The sequence below is a fragment of the Salvelinus fontinalis genome, chromosome 34 (genome assembly GCF_029448725.1).
Source record: "Salvelinus fontinalis isolate EN_2023a chromosome 34, ASM2944872v1, whole genome shotgun sequence".
Lineage (NCBI taxonomy): Eukaryota > Metazoa > Chordata > Actinopteri > Salmoniformes > Salmonidae > Salvelinus > Salvelinus fontinalis.
The window spans coordinates 9,273,623-9,298,191 of record NC_074698.1 but is presented as its reverse complement, the minus strand read 5'-3'; the positions used below and the strand labels follow the sequence as shown (position 1 = coordinate 9,298,191).

The following is a 24,569-nucleotide window of genomic DNA, read 5'->3' as shown; positions in this document are numbered from 1 at the left end:
TCACTGCTCCGCCCATAAGGCCTAAGTCTATAATTGGACAAAAGCACTACTGCAGAGGAGGATAGGAGTCTCCTGTCACTCATACTGCAGGGGAAAAACCAGCAGCTGGCGACGGTGACATCAGTGGGCAGGAGAACTGTAGCACACCGACGGCTCAGATGCACTGATAAGGCCTGGACTCTGATAGCTTCCGAAAGACACAGACACCCTGGGATAGGGAGCTAAGAATAAAGCGGTAACGTTGCCACTCCAAAGGTTAAAATGGAACCACTCACTGTTCCCCCTCTCTCCCTTACACTCAGTGAACTTTTAACCCCATCTCCTTCAGAGGCTCTACTGGTTCATGCTTTTTAAGATGGTACTTTTCATTCTTGCAGTGTACAGTGGAGGAGTGTGGGCTGCTGTTGAGGTGTTACGGTAGTGAAACTTATGGGCAGGAGAACCAGGTGGAGCCTATGGCTGTCCGCCGACAGTTCTATGCCGTCTCTGTAGAAGTGAGGAGGCCTGGAAGGCTTGTGCATTTGCCAAAACACTTTCTATTCTCTGACATGAGTGTGGACAAAGATGCGGGGAAACAACGATTCCAACAAAAGGTAACAAAAAGCAATGATTTATGATGTAATACCACCCTGTACAGAGGCACAAAGCCAACCCACTGGGCAAAAAATGGTTGAATGGACGTTGTTTCCACATCATTTAACCAAAATATTCTATGTGATGACGCCGAATCAATGTGGAAAACTGATTTAATTGGCAAAAAGTAATCAATGTAAGGGAATTTCCTATTTTACCCATCTTTTAACCTAAATCCAATGACACTGTGGGGAAAAAATTACGTTGAATTCACATTAGTTGACAACTCAACCAAATGTAAATCAAAACTAGATGTTGAACTGACGTCTGTGCCCAGTGGGAAGTGAGAGAATACTATATTTAATTTAGCTGAACTGCAGCAACCATTTAAGTTAAAGAAAATAAATGAATCTTGACATACGTAAACACACACACACACACACACACACACACACACACACACACACACACACACACACACACACACACACACACACACACACACACGCACACACACACACACACACACAGAAGGGTAAAACAGTATCGGGATGACTGGTGAATACTGGCACAGGGTAAAAGAGCTAAGCTCTAAGAGGCGGCTTCACAGGGAGCTAATCTGAGCCTGGGTTAGCGGCAGCACATTGTGAAACAGGAAGACGAGCTCACAGAGGCCCAGCTAACTGACGCTGAGTTACACACTGTGCTGAAAAGAACACGGCATGGGGTACTCTGTCACAGAGGCCTGAAGCATCATGGTGCCAAGAAGTAGAATTAGGGCTCTGTAACTGTACGCTTGCCTGGTGTAAGACAATACGTTTCTTTAGCCCTATACTAATGGATAACCAACGCAGGAGAGGGTTCCACGTACGTGAGGGTTCCATCAGCCCATACGTGAGTCAATCAACTAACTGCACCCACAGAATACCTGACAACACTTTTCACTTGAGTGTTTCATTGCTAACCGACAATAGGAAACACAGAAAATAAATGGAAGATTCATTTCAGCACGATCACAGTGGACTGTTCAGTTATAGAAAAAGATGAACGCCAAAAGCAAAATCTTCAAACAGCAAATTGTTTGTCAGACATAAATTGCAAGGTTACTTCATAACCATGAAAAATGTGCTATGTCAAGACTCAAAACTATTTAATGCAGTCGTTATTGCTTTTCTCATGATCAAAGTCATGGAATAGAAAAATATAAATTAAATTGTGTAATCAGAGACAGATACAAATATATTATTGAAAAATATATATTATTATTACTATTATTTTTTAAGATAATTTACAAAACAAAGTGTGGCATTATTTTAGTGATACCCAAGACAAGCTATCTAAACAGCTAATATATAATAAATGATAAATTAATCTATAAAATTCTGAGGAACATTTGACCTCCGACATGGGGGGCTCTGTGTATCCACCAGACTAAGAGAAACGTAAAATTCAAAATATACTATACATTTCCTTGACACCGGTGTCTCCTCTATTTCAACATTACATTTTCCATTCCAAAGTAAGTATCCACATGTTCCATACAAGTAACTGATGAAAAAGGACTGCTTATAGAGTATCATATAAAGTTTGTTGAGGAAACACCTGTGTTGAATTTGGACGAATAAAAAAGTGAATAAACATACTAAACCAAACTGACGATCTAATATAGAGAAGGGCCGTCTCTGTACGCAGTGTGCATGTGTGTGTGTGTGTGTTTGTTTGCATTAGTGTATGGAAGTCTCTGTGTATAAGCTATAAGAGTGTGTGAGAGAGTGTACGTGTATTGAGAGAGCGGGAGCGAGTGTGTGTTGGCGAAGCGACCGAAGCAGGGCTGACTGTGAGGTGGGCTGCCGTTCCAGAGAGAGTAGAGTGCGGGAGGTTGAGGCTGGAGATGGGGCGACTCTCCCTGCCTCAGTCGCCTGCATCCCAAACAACATGGGACTGGGCCAGCTGTCACCACGCTCTTCAGCCCAGAGACACACAACAGACTGCTACTGACACACACACACACCACACCACACACATACACACCCACTGCACACACCCCGCACAAACACACCACACACACACACACACCACACACACACACCGCACATGCACCGCACACACACACCACACACTCTGGATCCAGCATCACTACTCTGGACGGTTCTGACTTAGAATATGTGGACAACTACAAATACCTAGGTGTCTGGTTAGACTGTAAACTCTCCTTCCAGACTCACATTAAGCATCTCCAATCCAAAATTAAATCTAGAATCGGCTTCCTATTTCGCAACAAAGCATCCTTCACTCATGCTGCCAAACATACCCTCGTAAAACTGACCATCCTACGGTTCCTTGACTTCGGCGATGTAATTTACAAAATAGCCTCCAACATGCTACTCAGCAAATTGGATGCAGTCTATCACAGTGTAATCCGTTGCCAAACCCACTGGCTCCAGGTCATCTATAAGTCTCTGCTAGGTAAAGCTCCGCCTTATCTCAGTTCACTGGTCACCATAACAGCACCCACCCATAGCACGCACTCCAGCAGGTATATTTCACTGGTCACCCCCAAAGCCAATTCCTCCTTCGGCCGCCTTTCTTTCCAGTTCTCTGCTGCCAATGACTGGAACGAACTGCAAAAATCACTGAAGCTGGAGACTCATATCTCCCTCACTAGCTTTAAGCACCAGCTGTCAGAGCAAATCAAATCAAATCAAATTTTATTTGTCACATACACATGGTTAGCAGATGGTAATGCGAGTGTAGCAAAATGCTTGTGCTTCTAGTTCCGACAATGCAGTAATAACCAACGAGTAATCTAACATAGCAATCACAGATCACTGCACCTGCACATAGCTCATCTGTAAATAGCCCATCCAACTACCTCATCCCCATACTGTTATTTGTTTTTATATATTTTTATTTATTTTGCTCCTTTGCATCCCAGTATCTCTACTTGCACACTCATCTTCTGTACATCTATCACTCCAGTGTTCAATTGCTATATTGTAATTATTTTGCCACTATGGCCTATTTATTGCCTTACCTCCCTTATCCTACCTCATTTGCACATACTGTATATATACCTTTTCTATTGTATTATTGACTGTATGTTTGTTTATTCCATGTGCAACTCTGTGTTGTTGTTTGTGTCGCACTGCTTTGCTTTATCTTGGCCACACACACACACACACACACACACACAAAACAGCCTTAAATATACTCATTTATAGCTAGACAATTACTGTGCACATTAGCACACGCAGAGACAAACACATTTGCAGATGTGTTTGTTTACAGACATCACACCCCTAAACATGCATATTTGAATTCAGACACATTTGCACACAAGCACCTGAACAAATTTACCAGCACAGACCTTATCTCTGGATAAGCACACATTTAAAGACACATACACAACTCAAAAACAACACACAAACTAAACAGTGTGTCAGTGGTGTCAAATGTGTTCTGTAATGTGTTGTATTATAATTGTAATGTTGATAAGGCGTTACACATGGAGGCGATTCTCTTTATTTATCACAGGCTAGCATTTGGTCTGGTGGTGCACGGGGAGGAGCAGGGTTTGGCAAGGCTCAGGGTGTGGCTGCAAAAGGCCTTACAAACTGACCTGTGTGTGTGTGTGTGTGTGTGTGTGTGTGTGTGTGTGTGTGTGTGTGTGTGTGTGTGTGTGTGTGTGTGTGTGTGTGTGTGTGTGTGTGTGTGTGTGTGTGTGTGTGTGTGTGTGTGTGTGTGTGTGTGTGTGTGTGTGTGTGTGAAAAAGACAGAGAAAGCTGTAAGGCGTTCACCAACTGACCTGGTGAGTGGACGAAGTAGGCCAGGTAGAGGTCGAGCTCCTTGACGGACACGCCGATGTGGTGGGGCTGGACGCACAGGCCGTGGTTGGAGCACTGGGGCGACTTGACCAGCCGCTCTCCGTCCGTGCTCTCCATAGGGCTGCCCTTGAACAGGATGACCATCACCAGGTCCAGCCGCCACACCTTGTCGGCCTGGCGGAGACAGTCGATGCGGCGGATCTTGCCCTTCTGGTCGGGGTTGGAGAGAACACAACAGGGGGGCTTCTTGCCTGTGATGGTGAGCACAAAGTCCTCACGGAACTCGGGCCGGATGTCCTTTCGGAGCTTGGCCAGCAGCCGCGACGCCCACTTCTGCTTGATCTCAGGCTTCTCACCCAGCAGCTCGTCCTTCACTGCTCGTTCTTCATCCTTTGTCATCCTCTTCTCGTGCTTCTTGAAGTACTTGCGTTTGCGGGCCTGCAGGTTGAACCAGGTGTAGGAGAAGGCACGGACATGGGGGAGAAGGGCCTCGATGAAGGGATGAAATTCATCCTAACAGAGGGAGAGAGAGACAGAGAGAGAGGGTGCTCTGTTATTCTCATGCTGTATGGTGTCATGCAAGCAGCTGAAGATCAGTTATTGAAGATAGAAGAGTGATGAGGCAATTTACTGACATTTTTCCCAAAAATAATTCCTGTTTTGATAGAATGTAAATGCAGTGCCAATAGAGAGGATACAGTTCAGAAACAACTTACTTAGACATGGATAGCATTACCAACAATACCACTAACTGACATAATAATGATAATAATAATAATAATCATAATAATCATAATCATAATAATCATATCCAAAATGTAATAATACTGTAGGTACATACATACAATTACATTGCAAATAGTAAAATACTGGTCCTGTCCTTCTTACAAAAAAATATAATCTGAAAGCACATTTAAAAAGTATATTAAACTGTAATAACAGATTAATTGAAATTTAAAAGACAAACGAGATTTAAAAAATTCAAGCCAAAGCAAACACTTTTTTTTTTACATCCACTGTAAAGGAGAAGTTATTCAGCTATACTATAATACCTTCATTACACATCGCTCAGCGACAATGCCTAGATCTCGCCATAGTGTTCCTGTGCCAGGGTTGCCACACACCGGTCGTTCACCGCCCATCTTAGCCGCCACAAGACCACTGTTAAAATGTGCTGCTAAAAGATCTGCCATACCATTTCCTATCTCTCCTGCTGCCATGCAAAAGAAGTCTAACCAGACTCACATTTCAACAACAAACTGAAAGCGGACAGAAATCACCACAAAAACACACTGCAAGAGGAAGACAGACGGTCTGGTAGTTACCATTTTGCCCTCTCATCATAAATTTGGCACAACGTTCAAAATGAAAAAGAATTCTCCAACACCACTTTTTTTCTCGCACTCACAAATGTACAGCAAGTGCTGGTTTGACAGGGTGTAAAAAACGTGCAGATGAAAAAACTTGTGGGTAAAAAAAGATAATTAGCAGAAGATCTCGGGAATCTCCAGTTGCCCACAGTAAGCAGTGGAACAAAGTTAAACAAAACAAGATACCCCCCCTGGGTGTTCTGGGGGTCACAGCGTAATGCCGCAAAGGATCACTGGTTAAATCTGGGATGGAAAGACAAAATACCCAAATTTAAAGAGAAGAAAACTAATATTGAGAAATAATGGAAATATGGTAAAAATAGAAATGGTGAATGGTATTTAAGAACAAAAATTATCTAAATATAACAACTGGAATAGACACACTTAAAATAAACACTCTTCTTTTGCGCTCCCCCCCACAAAAAAGGAGGAAATAAAGCAAAAAAAAATCCTTGGCAAAGCGTAATTGGTAGTGGTGTTTGCTCAGATCTGTGGGCCCCACGTACGACTCAGAGAGACACACACACAGGCGGGGTGGCTGGGGAGTGCAGAGCACAGAATAGGAAAAAAAGGAGAGAACCAAATCAATGTTGGACAAGCGCGTACGACCGCTGGCAAAGCCGAGTGCTGCTTCTTTTTTCCCCTTTTCTCTCCAATTCGCTCTCTTTCTCTCTTTGTTTCTCTCTCGCCGTCTCTCATCCTCTCCGCGTTCTTTCCCTAACCATTGCTTGAGCCTTTGCCAACACGAGTAGGGCCCACCTATTTGGCAACAAGATGCCCGTAGCCCAGCCAATGCGTTAGCTTCAAGAGCTGAAAGGGAGGGAAAGGAGAAAGGAGGGGGGGGGGGGTTAGTGGCAAAGAGAGGGAGAGAGCCGGAGAGAGAATGAGAGGGAGAGAGCCGGAGAGAGAATGAGAGAGGGAAAGCGAGAGAGGCAGAGCGAGAGAGAAAGAGTGTACGTAGTCCTGTCCGACAGTGCACAATTTGCCAAATCAACAAGTTCCTATCTGACACATAAGCAAAGTTCAGGAGACATGTATTTCTCGTACACCAATCCTTGCTACTCTCAGTCTGCTTCCATCTCCAGTATGGCCGCCATTGCCTCATCTCACTACCCCCACCCTCTCTTTTTGCTTCCGTAACGCCACCTTGGCACAGGATGGCAAGAGAAAACACACAGCTCCAAAATCCCACCAGACCTCACAACCAGCAGCTGGTCTTGGAATTACCACAGGAACAAAGAGTGGGAAACAAACACACCCTTTTCCCACCCTGAGAGAAGATGCATCAATGTATCGCTGGGTGCTTTAAAACCAAAGCATATACAGTACACTGCATGTCTATTACGGAGGGTAAAGGAGGAACACCAACATATCGAATAGGCAAACGAGAAATACAATGGTGGGAAATGGGTACTGTTCCGGTACAACTGTAGCTATGGTGTATTCAGCCCAATCTCATCAACACCAGTCCAAAAACAGGAGAGTCTGCAGATGAATCATTGAGCTTTATTTCTCAAAAGCCTCCAATGGCTGTGTCGTCCATGTTTGTGACTAATAATGAGTGCCTTGCCTCCATGATGCATCTCTTTCTTCTACAACTGCAGGACAGTTTGCAGAGGCATCTGTAACGGTCTGAATAAGTGGACGTCTTATTGTTCTTTGGGTTGGGTTTGTAGGGTTTGTAATTGCCGTAAAATGGAAGAAGGTCTCAATTTCTGGTCCACCATTTGCAACAAAGATGATATAAAACACATTTGTATTTGTGCACGCTCACTCTGTACTAACAATATATGCTAATCTCTGGTTAATATGCTGCAGTATCATGAACTATTTCTACTTAATCTTAGAACGATGAAGACAGCAGCACATCAGCATTTAGTAGTTGGCTTCAAGATGGTCTGGCTCACACCCATCAACTTTCACGATGCACAATAAAGGACAATATATCCCTGGGTTTCTGTTCAATTTCTGTTACTTTCTCTAATACCCATTGTCGCAGAACACGATGAGCATCTAACAAAAGAGAGACAAAACTGACATTAAAATAAGAGGAACATCTCAATTGAAAATACACATACTTTATAGGGTGAGTATGTGTGAGTCTGTGTGCGAGAGGGAGACAGAGAGAGAAAGAGAGAGAGAGAGAGAGAGAGAGAGAAGGACAGTGAGAGAGTGCTGAGCAAATATACCTGTACACGTGCATAAAATACAAAGACTCACACACACAAAAATAACAGGATATTGATACAGGGAGAACATAAGATGAGACACTATCTGGAAATCAAGACAATAACAGTTTCGGCCTTCATGAAAGAAAGGAGTGGTTTCCAGTACAGGGACCTACGCAAAGTGGACTATCTGTGTGGTTAAGAATTTATAGATGCTACCACTGTGCAACGCTTTGCGGTTCAAAGTCCTTGCAAGTGCACTTTTTTTGTTAAAACCATAATCATCCTATGAAGCACTACAGCAGATACAATTTAATCATGCAAATATCCCACATTCAAAACTGTGATGTGGTTTTAAAGGTCCAATGAAGCCGTTTTTATCTCAATATTATATAATTTCTGAGTAACAATTAAGTACACTACTGTGATTGTTTTCAATTAAAATGGTAAAAAAAATAACAATAAATTGCTTCTTAGCAAAGAGCAATTTCTCATGCAAAAATTTTGCTAAGACTGTCTGGGAGTGGTCTGAGTGAGGAGGGGAAAACTGAAAACTAGCTGTTATTGGCAGCGAGGTTTGGAAATGTCTTCACACTGGGCACACACTGATTGAATCCATTCCATTTGAATGAAATTATGTTGAACCAACGTGGAATAGATGATGAATTGACGTCTGTGCCTAGTGGGTTTGTTATTGGTCTATTAACTAATTTACCTCCAGGTGATGTCACATTGCAGGCCAAAACTCCATCCCACCAAAACAGGCTGAAATTTCAGGCGGTATTTTCAAACATCTCTTACACTTAAAAGGGTAATATCATTATTTTCACAATTTAACAGTATTATTCCACATAGTGTGCGAATATATATAAAACACAGATTTTTTTTTTTTTTTACTGCACTTGTCCTTTAAGGTGTACAACCTTCAACAGTGCTCTGTTTCAATGATGATCTCCTACCTACCCACACACACACAACAACAAATAAACCCTCAGTAATTAGTTGTATTCCTTTTCTACATATCTTCCGTATCTGCATTTCTTGTTTTGTTATTCAATAATCAATTATGTCAGCCAGCCACTGCTCCCAATGCATTTCTCTCTTTAGTAGCGGAATTTTGAAAACTGCAGCCTACCTCACCTCTCTATAAAAAATAAGCAAGTCCTATTTTCAGCCTCTTAATAGAGTAGGCAGCGCAAATCTGTGTTGGTGATTTATGGTATATCATCAAAATAAATAAATCACAGCACGTACGGGGCCCACATGGGTAACTGGGGGGCCCTGACTTGATTGGGTAACTGATGAATAAAACAATTACAAATAAAATGCAAAATAAATAAATGTGACTGGTCAAGTGTGTGAGTCAGGGGCTGGGTCCACTCTCAATATTCAAAATAAACCAGAGAGCATAACTTAGCCACAGAGGATCAATAGTTTCTAAAAAAATAAATAACAGTGGATTAAGTGTTATCACAAGCGCATACAGGTAACTGCCAAAATAAAGGAAACACCAACATAATGTGTCTTAAAAGGGTGTTAGGCCACCAAGAGTTGCCAAAACAGCTTCAATGCGCCTTGGCATAGATTCTACAAGTGGACTGAAGCCATGCCAGGAAAATGCACCCCGCACCATAACATATACTTTGTATCCCTCAATTACTCAAGTGTTTCCATTATTTTGGCAGTTATCTGTATGCCTACAATCGGGAAGTCCGCAGTTTGTGCAGCATACATGTCAAATATGCAGCTTGCTGCTTTGTGGCCATAGACATAGAAGGGTTTCGGAACCTCTTACTCTGGCAATTTGACCGTTAAACTCATGAATACATTAGCAATGGCTGCCAGTCCTGATTTGAATGAGAACAGCCATATATGGATTATATTTCTATGGTTGGTTACGTCTGTGGGTTTGTCTTTTGCACATTTCAAAATACAATCGCAGGAAAAATGTTCAGTTTGGAAAACAAATACCTACTGCTGAAAAGAGAAGACTACTCTCAAAAACTCCCAGTGTTTTGCGACCAGCAGCACTGTTTTTCAAAGTAGTTCATCTTGAGATAGGCTATTGCTACGACCATTACCACGACTAGTCTATGGCTTCATTTTCATCATTAGGTGAGTCAGTGTGCCACTGGAAATGTTATTTAGTAGCTTACTGTAGCCTATAACATATATATATATATATATATACACACACTACCATTCAAAAGTTTGGGGTCACTTAGAAATGTCCTTATTTTTGAAAGGAGGCACATCAAATTGATCAGGAATACAGTGTAGACATTGTTCATGTTGTAAATGACTATTGTTGTCACACCCTGACCATAGAGAGCTGTATAATCTCTATGTTGGTTGGGGTGTGATAGTGACTAGGGTGGGTCATCTAGGTGATTAATGGTTTATGTTGGCCTGGTATGCTTCTCAATCAGAGACAGCTGTTTATCGTTGTCTCTGATTGGGGATCATATTTAGGCAGCCATTTCCCCTTTGGGTTTTGTGAGATCTTGTCTATAGTTAGTTGCCTGTGTGGAAGCAGGAGGAGGCAACGAAGGAGGATCAACGACGACTCCGGGAGTCGCAACCACGACGGAGGCCCGAAAGGCAGTCCCAAAAATGTTTTTGGGGGGGCACACAGAGTGGTCGGCGGAGCCGAGGGGTGAACCAGAGCCAGTCAAGGAGTCGAGTGAGGAGCTCGACGCAAGATTCCGGAGAAAAGTGCTGACGTTGACAGCGCTGTAGAGCGGGCGTGCTGAGGAGCGGGACACCAGTCCAGTGCCACCTGTACCGGTCCCACACATCAGGTCTCCAGTGCGCCTCCACAGTCCAGTACGTCCTGTGCCTCTTCCCCGCACTCGCCCTGAGGTGCGTGTCATCAGCCCGGTGCCACCTGTACCAGTCCCACGCATCAGGTCTCCAGTGTGCCTCCACAGTCCAGTACGTCCTGTGCCTCTTCCCCGCACTCGCCCTGAGGTGCGTGTCATCAGCCCGGTGCCACCTGTACCGGTCCCACGCATCAGGCCTCCACAGTCCAGAGCTTCCAGCCTCCACAGTCCCCAGTCCAGAGCTTCCGGCGACAGTTCCCAATCCAGTTTCCCCTTTGTGTTTTGTGGGATCTTGTCTACAGTTAGTTGCCTGTGTGCACACCAGTAGCATCACGTTTCATTTGTGCTTTATTGTTTTGTTTGGTGAGTTTCAATTTATTAAATATGTTGAACTCTACGCACACTGCGCCTTGGTCTACTCATTATGATGAACGTGACAATTGTAGCTGGTTTCTTGGCAATCTTGGCTTCCGTTTCTTGGCAATCTCTCGCATGGAATAGCCTTCACTTCTTAGAACAAGAATAGACTGACGAGTTTCAGAAGAAAGTTCTTTATTTCTGGCCAGTTTGAGCCTGTAATCGAAGCCACAAATGCTGATGCTGCAGATACTTAACAAGTCTAAAGAAGGCCAGTATTATTGCTTCTTTAATCAGCACAACAGGTTTCAGCTGTGCTAACATAATTGCAAAAGGGTTTTCTAATGATCAATTAGCCTTTTAAAATTATAAACTTGGATTAGCTAACACAACGTGCCATTGGAACACAGGGATGGTTGCTGATAACGGGCCTCTGTACGCCTATGTAGATATTCCATAAAAAATCTGCTGTTTCCAGCTACAATAGTCATTTACAAAATTAACAATGTCTACACTGTATTTCTGATCAATTTGATGTTATTTTAATGGACAAAAAATTTGCTTTTCTTTCAAAAACAAGAACATTTCTAAGTGACCCCAAACTTTTGAACGGTAGTGTATATATATCTATGTATATATCCTCCAAATATTGTACAATCTGTTGTTGAAATTACCACAACAAAAAAAAACACATCACTGGTTAGAGGACAACCTGCAGAACACAGTCAGCTACAGTTTGGAATGTTGTATTTTGATTCGGGGGTCCCCAAAACATAAAGAGAAATGCAACACTGTTTTGTCAATCACTCATTGATTATCACATTGAAATCAATTGTATGAGAGGGGGGATATGAGGTTGCACGCAGCGGTTGGAACCGGTTCAGGGACAAGAACCTTAAACTGGAAAATAACAAAAACAATTGAGGAACAGAATCAGAACTGTGAACGAAAGTGATATATACTGTTCCAAAACAGTACCGTTATTGCATAGGAACCGGTTAATAACGTTATTTTATTATTTTATTGAAGCTGCTCCTCCATAGGTATAATTATGTGAGCTATATCCATATATCCATCCTGCCCTGCCTATCTAAGGTCTTCGAAAGCCAAGTCAACAAACAGATCACTGACCATCTCGAATACCACCGTACCTTCTCCGCTGTGCAATCCGGTTTCCGAGCCGGTCACGGGTGCACCTAAGCAAGCTCAAGGTACTAAACAATATCATAACTACCATCGATAAAAGACAGTACTGTGCAGCCGTCTTCATCGACCTGGCCAAGGCTTTAGACTCTGTCAATCACCATATTCTTATCGGCAGACTCAGTAGCCTCGGTTTTTCTAATGACTGCCTTGCCTGGTTCACCAACTACTTTGCAGACAGAGTTCAGTGTGTCAAATTGGAGGGCCTGTTGTCCGGTCCTCTGGCAGTCTCTATGGGGGTATCACAGGGTTCAATTCTTGGGCCGACTCTTTTCTCTGTATATATCAATGATGTTGCTCTTGCTGCGGGCGATTCCCTGATCCACCTCTACGCAGACGACACCATTCTGTATACTTCTGGCCCTTCCTTGGACACTGTGCTATCTAACCTCCAAACGAGCTTCAATGCCATACAACACTCCTTCCGTGGCCTCCAACTGCTCTTAAACGCTAGTAAAACCAAATGCATGCTTTTCAACCGTTCGCTGCCTGCACCCGCACGCCCGACTAGCATCACCACCCTGGACGGTTCCGACCTAGAAAATGTGGACATCTATAAGTACCTAGGTGTCTGGCTAGACTGCAAACTCTCCTTCCAGACTCATATCAAACATCTCCAATCCAAAATCAAATCTAGAGTCGGCTTTCTATTTCGCAACAAAGCCTCCTTCACTCACGCCGCCAAACTTACCCTAGTAAAACTGACTATCCTACCGATCCTCGACTTCGGCGATGTCATCTACAAAATAGCTTCCAATACTCTACTCAGCAAACTGGATGCAGTTTATCACAGTGCCGTCCGTTTTGTTACTAAAGCACCTTATACCACCCACCACTGCGACCAGTATGCTCTAGTCGGCTGGCCCTCGCTACATGTTCGTCGTCAGACCCACTGGCTCCAGGTCATCTACAAGGCTATGCTAGGTAAAGTGCCGCCTTATCTCAGTTCACTGGTCACGATGGCAACACCCACCCATAGCACGCGCTCCAGCAGGTGTATCTCACTGATCATCCCTAAAGCCAAAACTTAATTTGGCCGCCTTTCCTTCCAGTTCTCTGCTGCCTGCGACTGGAACGAATTGCAAAAATCTCTGAAGTTGGAGACTTTTATCTCCCTCAACAACTTTAAACATCTGCTATCTGAGCAGCTAACCGATCGCTGCAGCTGTACATAGTCCATCGGTATATAGCCCACCCAATTTACCTACCTCACCCCCATACTGTTTTTATTTATTTACTTTTCTGCTCTTTTGCACACCAGTATCTCTACTTGCACATGATCATCTGATGATTTATCACTCCAGTGTTAATCTGCTAAATTGTAATTATTCGCTCCTATGGCCTATTTATTGCCTACCTCCTCATGCCTTTTGCACACATTGTATATAGATTCTTTTTTTTTTCTTCTACTATGTTATTGACTTGTTTATTGTTTACTCCATGTGTAACTCTGTGTTGTTGTCTGTTCACACTGCTATGCTTTATCTTGGCCAGGTCGCAGTTGCAAATGAGAACTTGTTCTCAACTAGCCTACCTGGTTAAATAAAGGTGAAATTAAAAAAAATTAAAAAATTAAAAGAAAAATAACAACAAGATGCCCAACGCTTCAAGTCAAGCCTCCCCATCCACCCACTCTCGTTCTCTCCCCACCTGCAAAATTTCAGTTGCATCTCGTGCCCTACACATCTCGTGTCTGTCCAATGCATGTAAATAGTTTCCCCGCTCCATAGCAAACTGCTAAATCCGCACTGATTGGTGAAGTACTTTAATGTTGAGGTAAATGTTAAAAAAACTACGATTTCAGAGGTTTAAAAAGGGACAGAAAGGAACCGTATAAACCATTACGTCAGCTTGTAAAATGTAGTAACACATACTGTCCACATCATAGAAAGTAGCGTCATATACAGTTGAAGTCGGAAGTTTACATACACTTAGGTTGGAGTCAGTAAAACTAGTTTTTCAACCACTCCACACATTTCTTGTTAACAAACTGTAGTTTTGGCAAGTCGGTTCGGGCATCTACTTTGTGCATGACACAAGTAATTTTTCCAACAATTGTTTACAGACGGATTATTTCACTTATAATTCACTATATCACAATTCCAGTGGGTCAGAAGTTTACATACACTAAGATGACTATGCCTTTAAACAGCTTGGAAAATTCCAGAAAATTATGTCATGGCTTTAGAAGCTTCTGATAGGCTAATTGACATAATTTGAGTCAAATAGAGGTGTACCTGTGGATCTATTTCAAGGACTACCTTCAAACTCAGTGCCTCTTTGCTTGACATCATGGGAAAATCAAAAGAAATCAGCCAAGACCTCAGAAAAAAAAATGTAGACCTCCACAAGTCTGGTTCTTCCTTGGGAGCAATTTCCAAACGCCTGAAGGTACCACATTCATCTGTACAAACAATAGCACGCAAGTATAAACACCTTGGGACTACGCAGCCGTCATACCGCTCAGGAAGTAGCCTACCTGAGCGGTACTGTCTCCTAGAGATGTCTCCTAGAGACATCTCCTAGAGATGAACGTACTTTGATGCGAAAAGTGCAAATCAATCCCAGAACAACAGCAAAGGACCTTGTGATGATGCTGAAGGAAACAGGTACAAAAGTATCTATATCCACAGTAAAACGAGTCCTATATCAACATAACCTGAAAGGCCGCTCAGCAAGGAAGAAGCCACTGCTCCAAAACTGCCATAAAAAAAGCGAGACAACGGTTTGCAACTGCACATGGGAACAAAGATTGTACTTTTTGGAGAAATGTCCTCTGGTCTGATGAAACATAAACAGAACCGTTTGACCATAATGACCATCGTTATGTTGAAAATGTGGGAGGCTTGCAAGCCAAAGAACACCATCCCAACCGTGAAGCACGGGGGTGGCAGCATCATGTTGTGGGGTTGCTTTGCTGCATGGACGAACTGGTGCACTTCACAAAATAGATGGCGTCATGTGGAAAGAAAATTATGTGGATATATTGAAGCAACATCTCAAGACATTAGTCAGGAAGTTAAAGCTTGGTCGCAAATGGGTCTTCCAAATGGACAATGACCCTAAGCATACTTCCAAAGTTGTGGCAAAATGGCTTAAGGACAACAAAGTCAGGGTATTAGAGTGGCCATCACAAAGCCCTGACCTCAATCCTATATCAAATTTGTGGGCGGAACTGAAAAAGCGTGTGCGAGGAAGGAGACCCACAAACCTGACTCAGTTACACCAGCTCTGTTAGGAGGAATGGGCCAAAATTCACCCAACTTGTAGAAGGCTACCCAAAATGTTTGACCCAAGTTAAACAATTTAAAGGCAATGCTACCAAATAAAATAAAAATGTATTTGTCACATACACATGGTTAGCAGATGTTAATTCGAGTGTAGCGAAATACTTGTGCTTCTAGTTCCGACCATGCAGTAATATCTAACAAGTATTCTAACCTAACAATTTTACAACAACTACCTTATACACACAAGTGTAAAAGAATTAATAAGAATATGTCAATAAAAATATATGAATCAGTGATGGCCGAACCGCATAGGCAAGATGCAGTAGATGGTATACAGTACAGTATATATACACTGCTCAAAAAAATAAAGGGAACACTTTAACAACACAATGTAACTCCAAGTCAATCACACTTCTGTGAAATCAAACTGTCCACTTAGGAAGCAACACTGATTGACAATAAATTTCACATGCTGTTGTGCAAATGGAATAGACAAAAGGTGGAAATTATAGGCAATTAGCAAGATACCCCCCCAAAACAGGAGTGATTCTGCAGGTGGTGACCACAGACCACTTCTCAGTTCCTATGCTTCCTGGCTGATGTTTTGGTCACTTTTGAATGCTGGCGGTGCTCTCACTCTAGTGGTAGCATGAGACGGAGTCTACAACCCACACAAGTGGCTCAGGTAGTGCAGTTCATCCAGGATGGCACATCAATGCGAACTGTGGCAAAAAGGTTTGCTGTGTCTGTCAGCGTAGTGTCCAGAGCATGCAGGCGCTACCAGGAGACAGGCCAGTACATCAGGAGACGTGGAGGAGGCCGTAGGAGGGCAACAACCCAGCAGCAGGACCGCTACCTCCGCCTTAGTGCAAGGAGGTACACTGCCAGAGCCCTGCAAAATGACCTCCAGCAGGCCACAAATGTGCATGTGTCAGCATATGGTCTCACAAGGGGTCTGAGGATCTCATCTCGGTACCTAATGGCAGTCAGGCTACCTCTGGCGAGCACATGGAGGGCTGTGCGGCCCCACAAAGAAATGCCACCCCACACCATGACTGACCCATCGCCAAACCGGTCATGCTGGAGGATGTTGCAGGCAGCAGAACGTTCTCCACGGCGTCTCCAGATTTTGTCATGTCTGTCACATGTGCTCTTGTGCTCAGTGTGAACCTGCTTTCATCTGTGAAGAGCACAGGGCGCCAGTGGCGAATTTTCCAATCTTGGTGTTCTCTGGCAAATGCGAAACGTCCTGCACGGTGTTGGGCTGTAAGCACAACCCCCACCTGTGGACGTCGGGCCCTGATACCACCCTCATGGAGTCTGTTTCTGACCGTTTGAGCAGACACATGCATATTTGTGGCCTGCTGGAGGTCATTTTGCAGGGCTCTGGCAGTGCACCTCCTTGCACTAAGGCGGAGGTAGCGGTCCTGCTGCTGGGTTGTTGCCCTCCTACGGCCTCCTCCACGTCTCCTGATGTACTGGCCTGTCTCCTGGTAGCGCCTGCATGCTCTGGACACTACGCTGACAGACACAGCAAACCTTTTTGCCACAGTTCGCATTGATGTGCCATCCTGGATGAACTGCACTACCTGAGCCACTTGTGTGGGTTGTAGACTCCGTCTCATGCTACCACTAGAGTGAGAGCACCGCCAGCATTCAAAAGTGACCAAAACATCAGCCAGGAAGCATAGGAACTGAGAAGTGGTCTGTGGTCACCACCTGCAGAATCACTCCTGTTTTGGGGGGGTGTCTTGCTAATTGCCTATAATTTCCACCTTTTGTCTATTCCATTTGCACAACAGCATGTGAAATTTATTGTCAATCAGTGTTGCTTCCTAAGTGGACAGTTTGATTTCACAGAAGTGTGATTGACTTGAAGTTACATTGTGTTGTTTAAGTGTTCCCTTTATTTTTTTGAGCAGTGTATATGAGATGAGTAATGTAGGGTGTGTAAACATTATATAAAGTGGCATTATTTAACCTGTTTGGGATAGGGGGCAGCATTTTCACTTTTGGATTAAATGCTTGCCCAGAGTAAACTGCCTGCTACTCTGTGCCAGATGCTAATATATGCATATTATTAGTAGTATTGGATATAAAACACTCTGAAGTATCAAAAACTATTTGAATGATGTCTGTGAGTATAACAGAACTCATATGGCAGGCAAAAACCTGAGAAAAATCCAACCAGGATGTAACGGCTTTCGTCCGTGGAAGGAGAGGAGGACCAATGCGCAGCGTGGTACGTATCCATATTTATTTGAATACTTTTCAATATAGAACAAAACAATAAACAGATGAAAACCCAACTAAGCTAACAGTCCCGAACTAGTGAACACAGACAAAACAGGAACACACGAACAGGAACAATCACCCACAAAACACACTACAAAACAGGCTACCTAAATATGGTTCCCAATCAGAGACAACCTGTCTCTGATTGAGAACCATATCAGGCCAAACACAGAAATAGACAAACCAGACATACAACATAGAATGCCCACACAGATCACACCCTGACCAACCAAAACATAAAACATACAAAACAAACTATGGTCAGGGTGTGACACAGGAAGTGGGAAATCTGAGGTTTGTAGTTTTTCAAAGCTTGGCCTACCGAATACACAGTGTCTATGTGGTCAAGTTGCACTTCCTAAGGCTTCCACTAGATGTCAACCGTCTTTAGAAATTTGTTTCAGGCTTCTGCTATAAAGGAGGGGGGAATGGGAGCTGAATGAGTCAGGTGTCTGGCAGAGTGTCTCAGGCTCGTGACGCGCGGCCCCGACAGTTAGCTCTAGTTCCAGGGCTTTTCTACAGACAATGGAATTCTCCGGTTTTATGTTAAAAACATCCTAAAGATTGATTCCATACATCGTTTGACATGTTTCTACGACCTGTAACGGAACTTTTCGAAGTTTTTGTCTGGACGTAGTGCTCGCGCCTCATGAAGATGTATTACTGGGCTGAACATGCAAACAACAAGTGGCTATTTGGACATAAATGATGGACTTTATGGAACTTTATGGAACAAATCAGTCATTTATTGTCGAACTGGGATTCCTGGGAGTGCATTCTGATGAAGATCATCAAAGGTAAGTGAATATTTATAATGTTATTTCTAACTTCTGTTGACTCCAACATGGCGGATATATCTTTGGCTGGATTGGGCTCTGAGCGCCGTACTCAGATTCAACCTCAGGAGGCTGAAGAAATTCAGCTTGTCACGTAAAACACTCACAAACTTTTACAGGTGCGCAATCGAGAGCATCCTGTCGGGCTCTATCACCGCCTGGTACGGCAACTGCTCCACCCACAACCACAAGGCTCTCCAGAGGGTAGTGAGGTCTGCACAACGCATCACCGGGGGCAAACTACCTGCCCTCCAGGACACCTACACCTCCCGATGTCACAGGAAGGCCAAAAAGATCATCAAGGACAACAACCACCCTGTTCACCCCGCTATCATCCAGAAGGCGAGGTCAGTACAGGTGCATCAAAACGGGGACCGAGAGACTGAAAAACAGCTTCTATCTCAAGGCCATCAGACTGTTAAACAGCCATCACTAACATTAAGGGGCTGCTGCCAACATACTGACTCAACTCTAGCCATTTTAATAATGGAACAATTGATGTAATAAATGTATCACTAGTCACTTTAAATGTATTTGGCTAAGGTGTATGTAAACTTCTGACTTCAACTGTACATTAATTAGATATGGCGAAATAATTCTATATCTTAATTTAGGATGATAGTAAATGATGCAAACTCGCAGGTTTTTTCAATAATCACATAGGCTATATTTCTCACTAGTTTAAACATTTAAAGATTTAAAAAATACTCTTGAGCACAATTTAACCAGGCGCTCTAAACTAGAGCATCCATAAAGTCTGTGCAGCAGGCTGAGCGTTTGGCATCCCTAATATAGAGACAGTCAAATTGCAGCACAAGGCTTGCATCAAGTAGCTAGCATTTCTTTATGAATACAATTAATTCAAATGGTGCCTGAATACTTTACTGTATGTAAAACATTCTATTAGCTCTCTGTTGCAAATCATGTTAATAACTTGTTGTTTCAACTGACAAATCCATCCATGCATTGTGAGAGTAAAAACATAAAACCTATAGACCTTTAACATGCATAAAACACTGACAGTTATGTTGTTCACAGCTATATTTCTTAAACCATTTGAAAACCTTAGGGCCTAGGCCTCTGCCTTCACATTGGCAACACATGCTAACCTATATTGGCACCTTGTTACATTCTCCAATGAGCCAAGGTACAGTCTATGGATATCAATAATTGTATTTTTTTTTAAAGCTAAATGTGTTATCATACAGACATTTTCGTTCATTTACATGATTGGCCTACATTTATTTACTCACTCAAATAACGTCTAAATGGCTCCTCTCAGGCTACATGCTGAATTGCTTGAGCTAGCCCTGCCATTTTTATCGCTATTTTCAACCAGTGTCTCAAATGGTTACCTTTGTGTCTCTCATTTAATTTATTTGTCATAATTTTCAATAACATGTCTGGACTGACAGGGAGCAGAAACATGCTGTGCGCACGCTCTCATTCAACGAAGACTTGACCCCACCTAGACCTGCTGCTCGTGACTGTTCCTAAAAGACCGCGAAAAACATCAGGCCTACAGACCAGTGTAGGTGCTTGGGTTTATTCTGCTATTATCACGATGCCTTGTGTTACAACAAGCAGACAGGCCATGTTATGATATAGGCCAAATGCCACAATAGTGATTTCACATATTCACAGTAGACTACATTTCAAAATATGATGATCTAGCCTATTGAAAAACATTTCAAACTCATTAAAAGTAGTGAAGTTAAGACTTTGGCCAAGACAATTAAACATACTGCCACTGTTTTTTTCCTCACGCGGCACTCACAATATGAATGCTTAAAGAGTGAAGACATCATCATAGGAATCTGCCAAGAGGACGATGGAAATGAAGGAGCTGGAAAGACTGGTTGGCACTCCCGCCAGCGAGCCATTTGTGCCACTTTGTCACCGTCAGTAAAATCCAGTTTCAATTAATAATAGCAGAATAAACCCAAGCACCTACAAATAAATGCAGCTAAAAATCCAAACTGGCAGGCTAAAATCTACAAAATGTTACAATACAATTCGTTGCATAAATATGTGTAGGCATTGCCTAGGCTGTATAGAAAGGGATTAATTCACGGATGGAAAATCTATTGAATGGCAAAAAAAAATAGTAAACTATCTTTACCCCTGTAGGTGTTGGGAATAGTGTATGCAAATACGTCAGTGTGCTTATAGGCCAGTTGAAATGTGTTGATTTGTTAATTCAAGAGAATATTGATTGGGATATGTGCCCTTAAAATGGGAGAGCAATTGCCTATATATTTAGGCCTATTCAAAAACATGAAAAAAAATATGTTAATCAACAGCATACAAACCAAATGTAGCCCATTAACCTACTCAAAAACTTCAGTTCCAAGTCTGCACTCACATGGCACGTGTTAACCGCAACTCTACCTGTTGCCCCATACAAGTTATACATGCAATTTATACAAAAATAAAGTGTTTCAATTAAACAAAGCAAACAATGTGCATTATATTAACAGAACAGAAAATGTTCAACGTGACTGTATCCATGGAGAAACCCTTTGGCCTTATATTTCTCGATTCTTTTCGCGTCTGGATGACAGGAGACCTGGCATGTGCAGATTAACTCTTTCACTGGCATTTTAAAAGAAGGTCTACACAAGTCTATATGGAAAATCATGAAACATTGAACTCAGGATTGGATAAATTAGACTGCTGTATAAATTAGGGTACATTTTTTTTCATTAAAAAAACATATGCCTGGTTTTATTTCAGACAGAATATAGGCTTTCTACATGGATTGGAGTTTCTATGATGTTTTAGTTAGGTCTGGACTATGTGTCAGTTTTTCCAATTTCTTGTCTATTTTCGTCATACATCAGTAGGCCTACTTTGGATAAGTATTCCGAAATTTAATCCAGAAAGTTGTTGCAAAGTGTGTTGCTTGTACATTTCACTTATTTTGAGGAACACCAGCACCTGTATGCTACTGGTCACTTTAATAATGTTTACATACTGTTTTACTCATTTCATATGAATATACTGTATTCTACTGTATTCTCGTCAATGCTACTCCGACATTGCTGTTCTTAATATTTATATATTTCTTAATTCCATTATTTTACTTTTAGACTTGTGTGTATTGTGAATTGTTAGATACTACTGCACTGTTGGAGCTAGGAACACAAGCATTTCGCTACACTTGCAATACATCTGCTAAATATGTCTATGCGACCAATAACATTTGATTTGATTTTGATAAGGAAATTCATAAGTATAAATGCTTAGGAAATGTATAGGCCTATGTCTAGGCTAAGAGTGCAACTTTCGTTGATATGAACATATTCAGCAAATTCACTGGAAGAGAAAAACCTTTAGGTTTAGGGAGATATGGAGGTAATGAAATCATTTGTTGTAAAATAATTAAAAGAGTCCTTATGTTTTCAACAAATGTTTTCGATTTTGATTGCTTCATACAGCGGGAAATTGAAAAGATAAAAGCTAATAATCGAAAAACCAACAAACACCTTTAAAATCCCAGAATGTGCTCCTTTATAGCCTAACTAAAAGATAACGTTTCATTGCTGTCTTGGTGTAGGTTTGCACTAAATCAGACAATAAAAAAAAAACGTTTTACCGGCTGAAAAGGACTATTTGAAACTTTTTCAATTTACAGATTTTGTTGGCGTTAGTTGGAAAGGAGTGCTTCGACGAGATGTGAGTGTTTTGCTCCATTTCCCCTAGTCTTGGATATATTGCTTTAAGAATATTTACAAGAAGTTCAATGCAGATAATGATTATACAAAAGTACATTTCACATTTATGTCGCTGAACAAATTCTTTAAATGTTTATGCTAATGAGGTTTCTCTTCAGGTTCGTTCAAAATTGGGTGAAAATGGGGTGTAAACGCCATTTACATTTTTATTTAAGTTCTGTTATTGTTAATATTTTGTCACCATAGATTATGCTTAACTCATAAAAAAAATGCCGATTTGAAGATAACAACGAAAAAAAAGTTTCGATTTTGGAAAGTGGTATGAGTATAAATTATATTTGAAAACGAATAGGCAATGAGCGCAGGCAGCACAACGTTGAGTAAACTACAGTAAATTAAACCTTTGCTAATTTACGCGTTTGACAACCATCCATTTTTCTTTTAAAACATTTAGTAGGCCTACTTGGATGCCATTTGTGTGCATCGGATACACAAGGGGTTTTATTCGTTGGCTTTAGGGAAACATGGACAGCAGCCTATTCTCTAACTTTGAGAACAGACGAGTGGTGTCATTGTCATTACTTGCTGGATACCTATATGGTGAATCATTCACTTGAAACATAAAGTTTGTTTTTCTCTCACAACGTGAGAGTGGTGTGGAGAGGTCTCCAGTGAACACCTCTGCTACTTTAGAGATGGCCATTAGCAGAGTAGACGATGGGGAGGGGCTCTACATTAAAAGCATTTACAGAAGGGACAGGTATCCTATCAGTGATCCTGCGTTAGCGACATGTGAATAATACAAATTCATAAAGGTAATCAAACAATGAAATTATACAGTGTATCTGTGTTTCCAAAAGCAATATTGGGCTCATTATCCGACATTTTAAGGCCAGATAAGATATGCGGTTGTCTCATACTTCAGGCAGGCCCGTCCCACTGGGCACAGACATCAGTTCAACGTCTAATTTTAAATTAAATTTGGTTGAGTAAGTGAATTCACTATTAAATCAACAAAAAATATACGGTAAAAGTAGGGTGCAAAAAATACGAAATCCCTTACGTTGATTACTTTTTGCATATCCAATCAGTTTTCCACGTCGATTCAACGTCATCACATTGAATTAATTATTTTATTGAAAGGACGTAGAAACAACGTTGATTCAAACATATTTTGCCCAGTGGGATAGGTCAATAGCAGAGTAAAGGAAATCGATTGCAATCTCTATAAAACATTGTGGTAAAAATGCAATCATCAACTTTCCGTTACTGTGTTCTATGTAATAATTTCACAATAGCCCTGCTTAAAATTAATAGGCTCTCCAAGGAGAATTGCGTCAGACGAAGGAGTGGCGGACCTTAACATACCGCCCAAAATGCATTTTTATATGACATTTCTAAATCATTTTCAAAAATGTACAATTCAACTGAATACATGAACAGCATTAGGCTGTAGGTCTATATTTTGATTATAGATGCATTGCAGTATTACACGTTTTACAACAGAATACAATTTTCAAAAATACAATACAAAGGATGATGCATAAAAATGTCTCGTAAATGTTTTTGCCAAATAGAACAATCTGAAATGTTTCTGACCATACAAACAACATCTTAGTCTTCTGTCAGACAACCAGACAACCCATTAACCACGGTAGAAAGATACCTGAGCAGCACAGGCCTCCTTCTCATCTCATTAGACCAATTATGCCACGGTCTGTCTGGATAACCTGAGAGCCTGTCTCTTCATTAGAGAGATGTGGGCCTGGTGTGGCTCACTGCTGTTCTCCCCTGACCAGCTGAGTGTCCCTGACCGTGGATGCTGGCAGACCCTGACCCTGCCGGGCCACACAGAGGAGAGGAGGTAGGGAGGGCGGCAGTGGAGGCTTAGCACCCAGGCCAGACAGACACATGCAGCAGCTCCAGGGTGAGTGAGAGACACATGGTCGCGGGGGGTGCCATGCCAGCCCAGGCACGTAGGCATGCCAGTGTACTAACACACCATCACTTCAGGGACATCCAAATTATATGCACAGACTTATGTGCAAATATGTACATGTAACCTAAGTAGTAAGTAAGTAAGCCTTGTCAGAGCCGTTACGTACATGTAACATATAGACCCTAAACGACCAACACATCCACAGACATGAACGTCATATACACAAAATGGGATATACACTCAAGTTGCCATTCATACAGGCTTTGCCATTCACA

The 24,569-nt window shown here is 42.1% G+C and overlaps 1 protein-coding gene across 16 annotated transcripts in view; it reads right to left on the bottom strand.

The window, feature by feature from the left end:
• LOC129833028 (nuclear factor 1 X-type-like) overlaps positions 1-24,569 on the bottom strand; it is a 211,516-nt gene that overhangs the window by 165,828 nt on the left and 21,119 nt on the right. For 13 of the 16 annotated variants that reach the window (XM_055897244.1, XM_055897249.1, XM_055897246.1 and 10 more), the window contains one exon: positions 4,379-4,910. In XM_055897244.1, coding sequence (XP_055753219.1) covers positions 4,379-4,910 — 532 coding nt within the window. The other 3 variants (XM_055897248.1, XM_055897253.1, XM_055897247.1) reach the window with 3 other exon arrangements.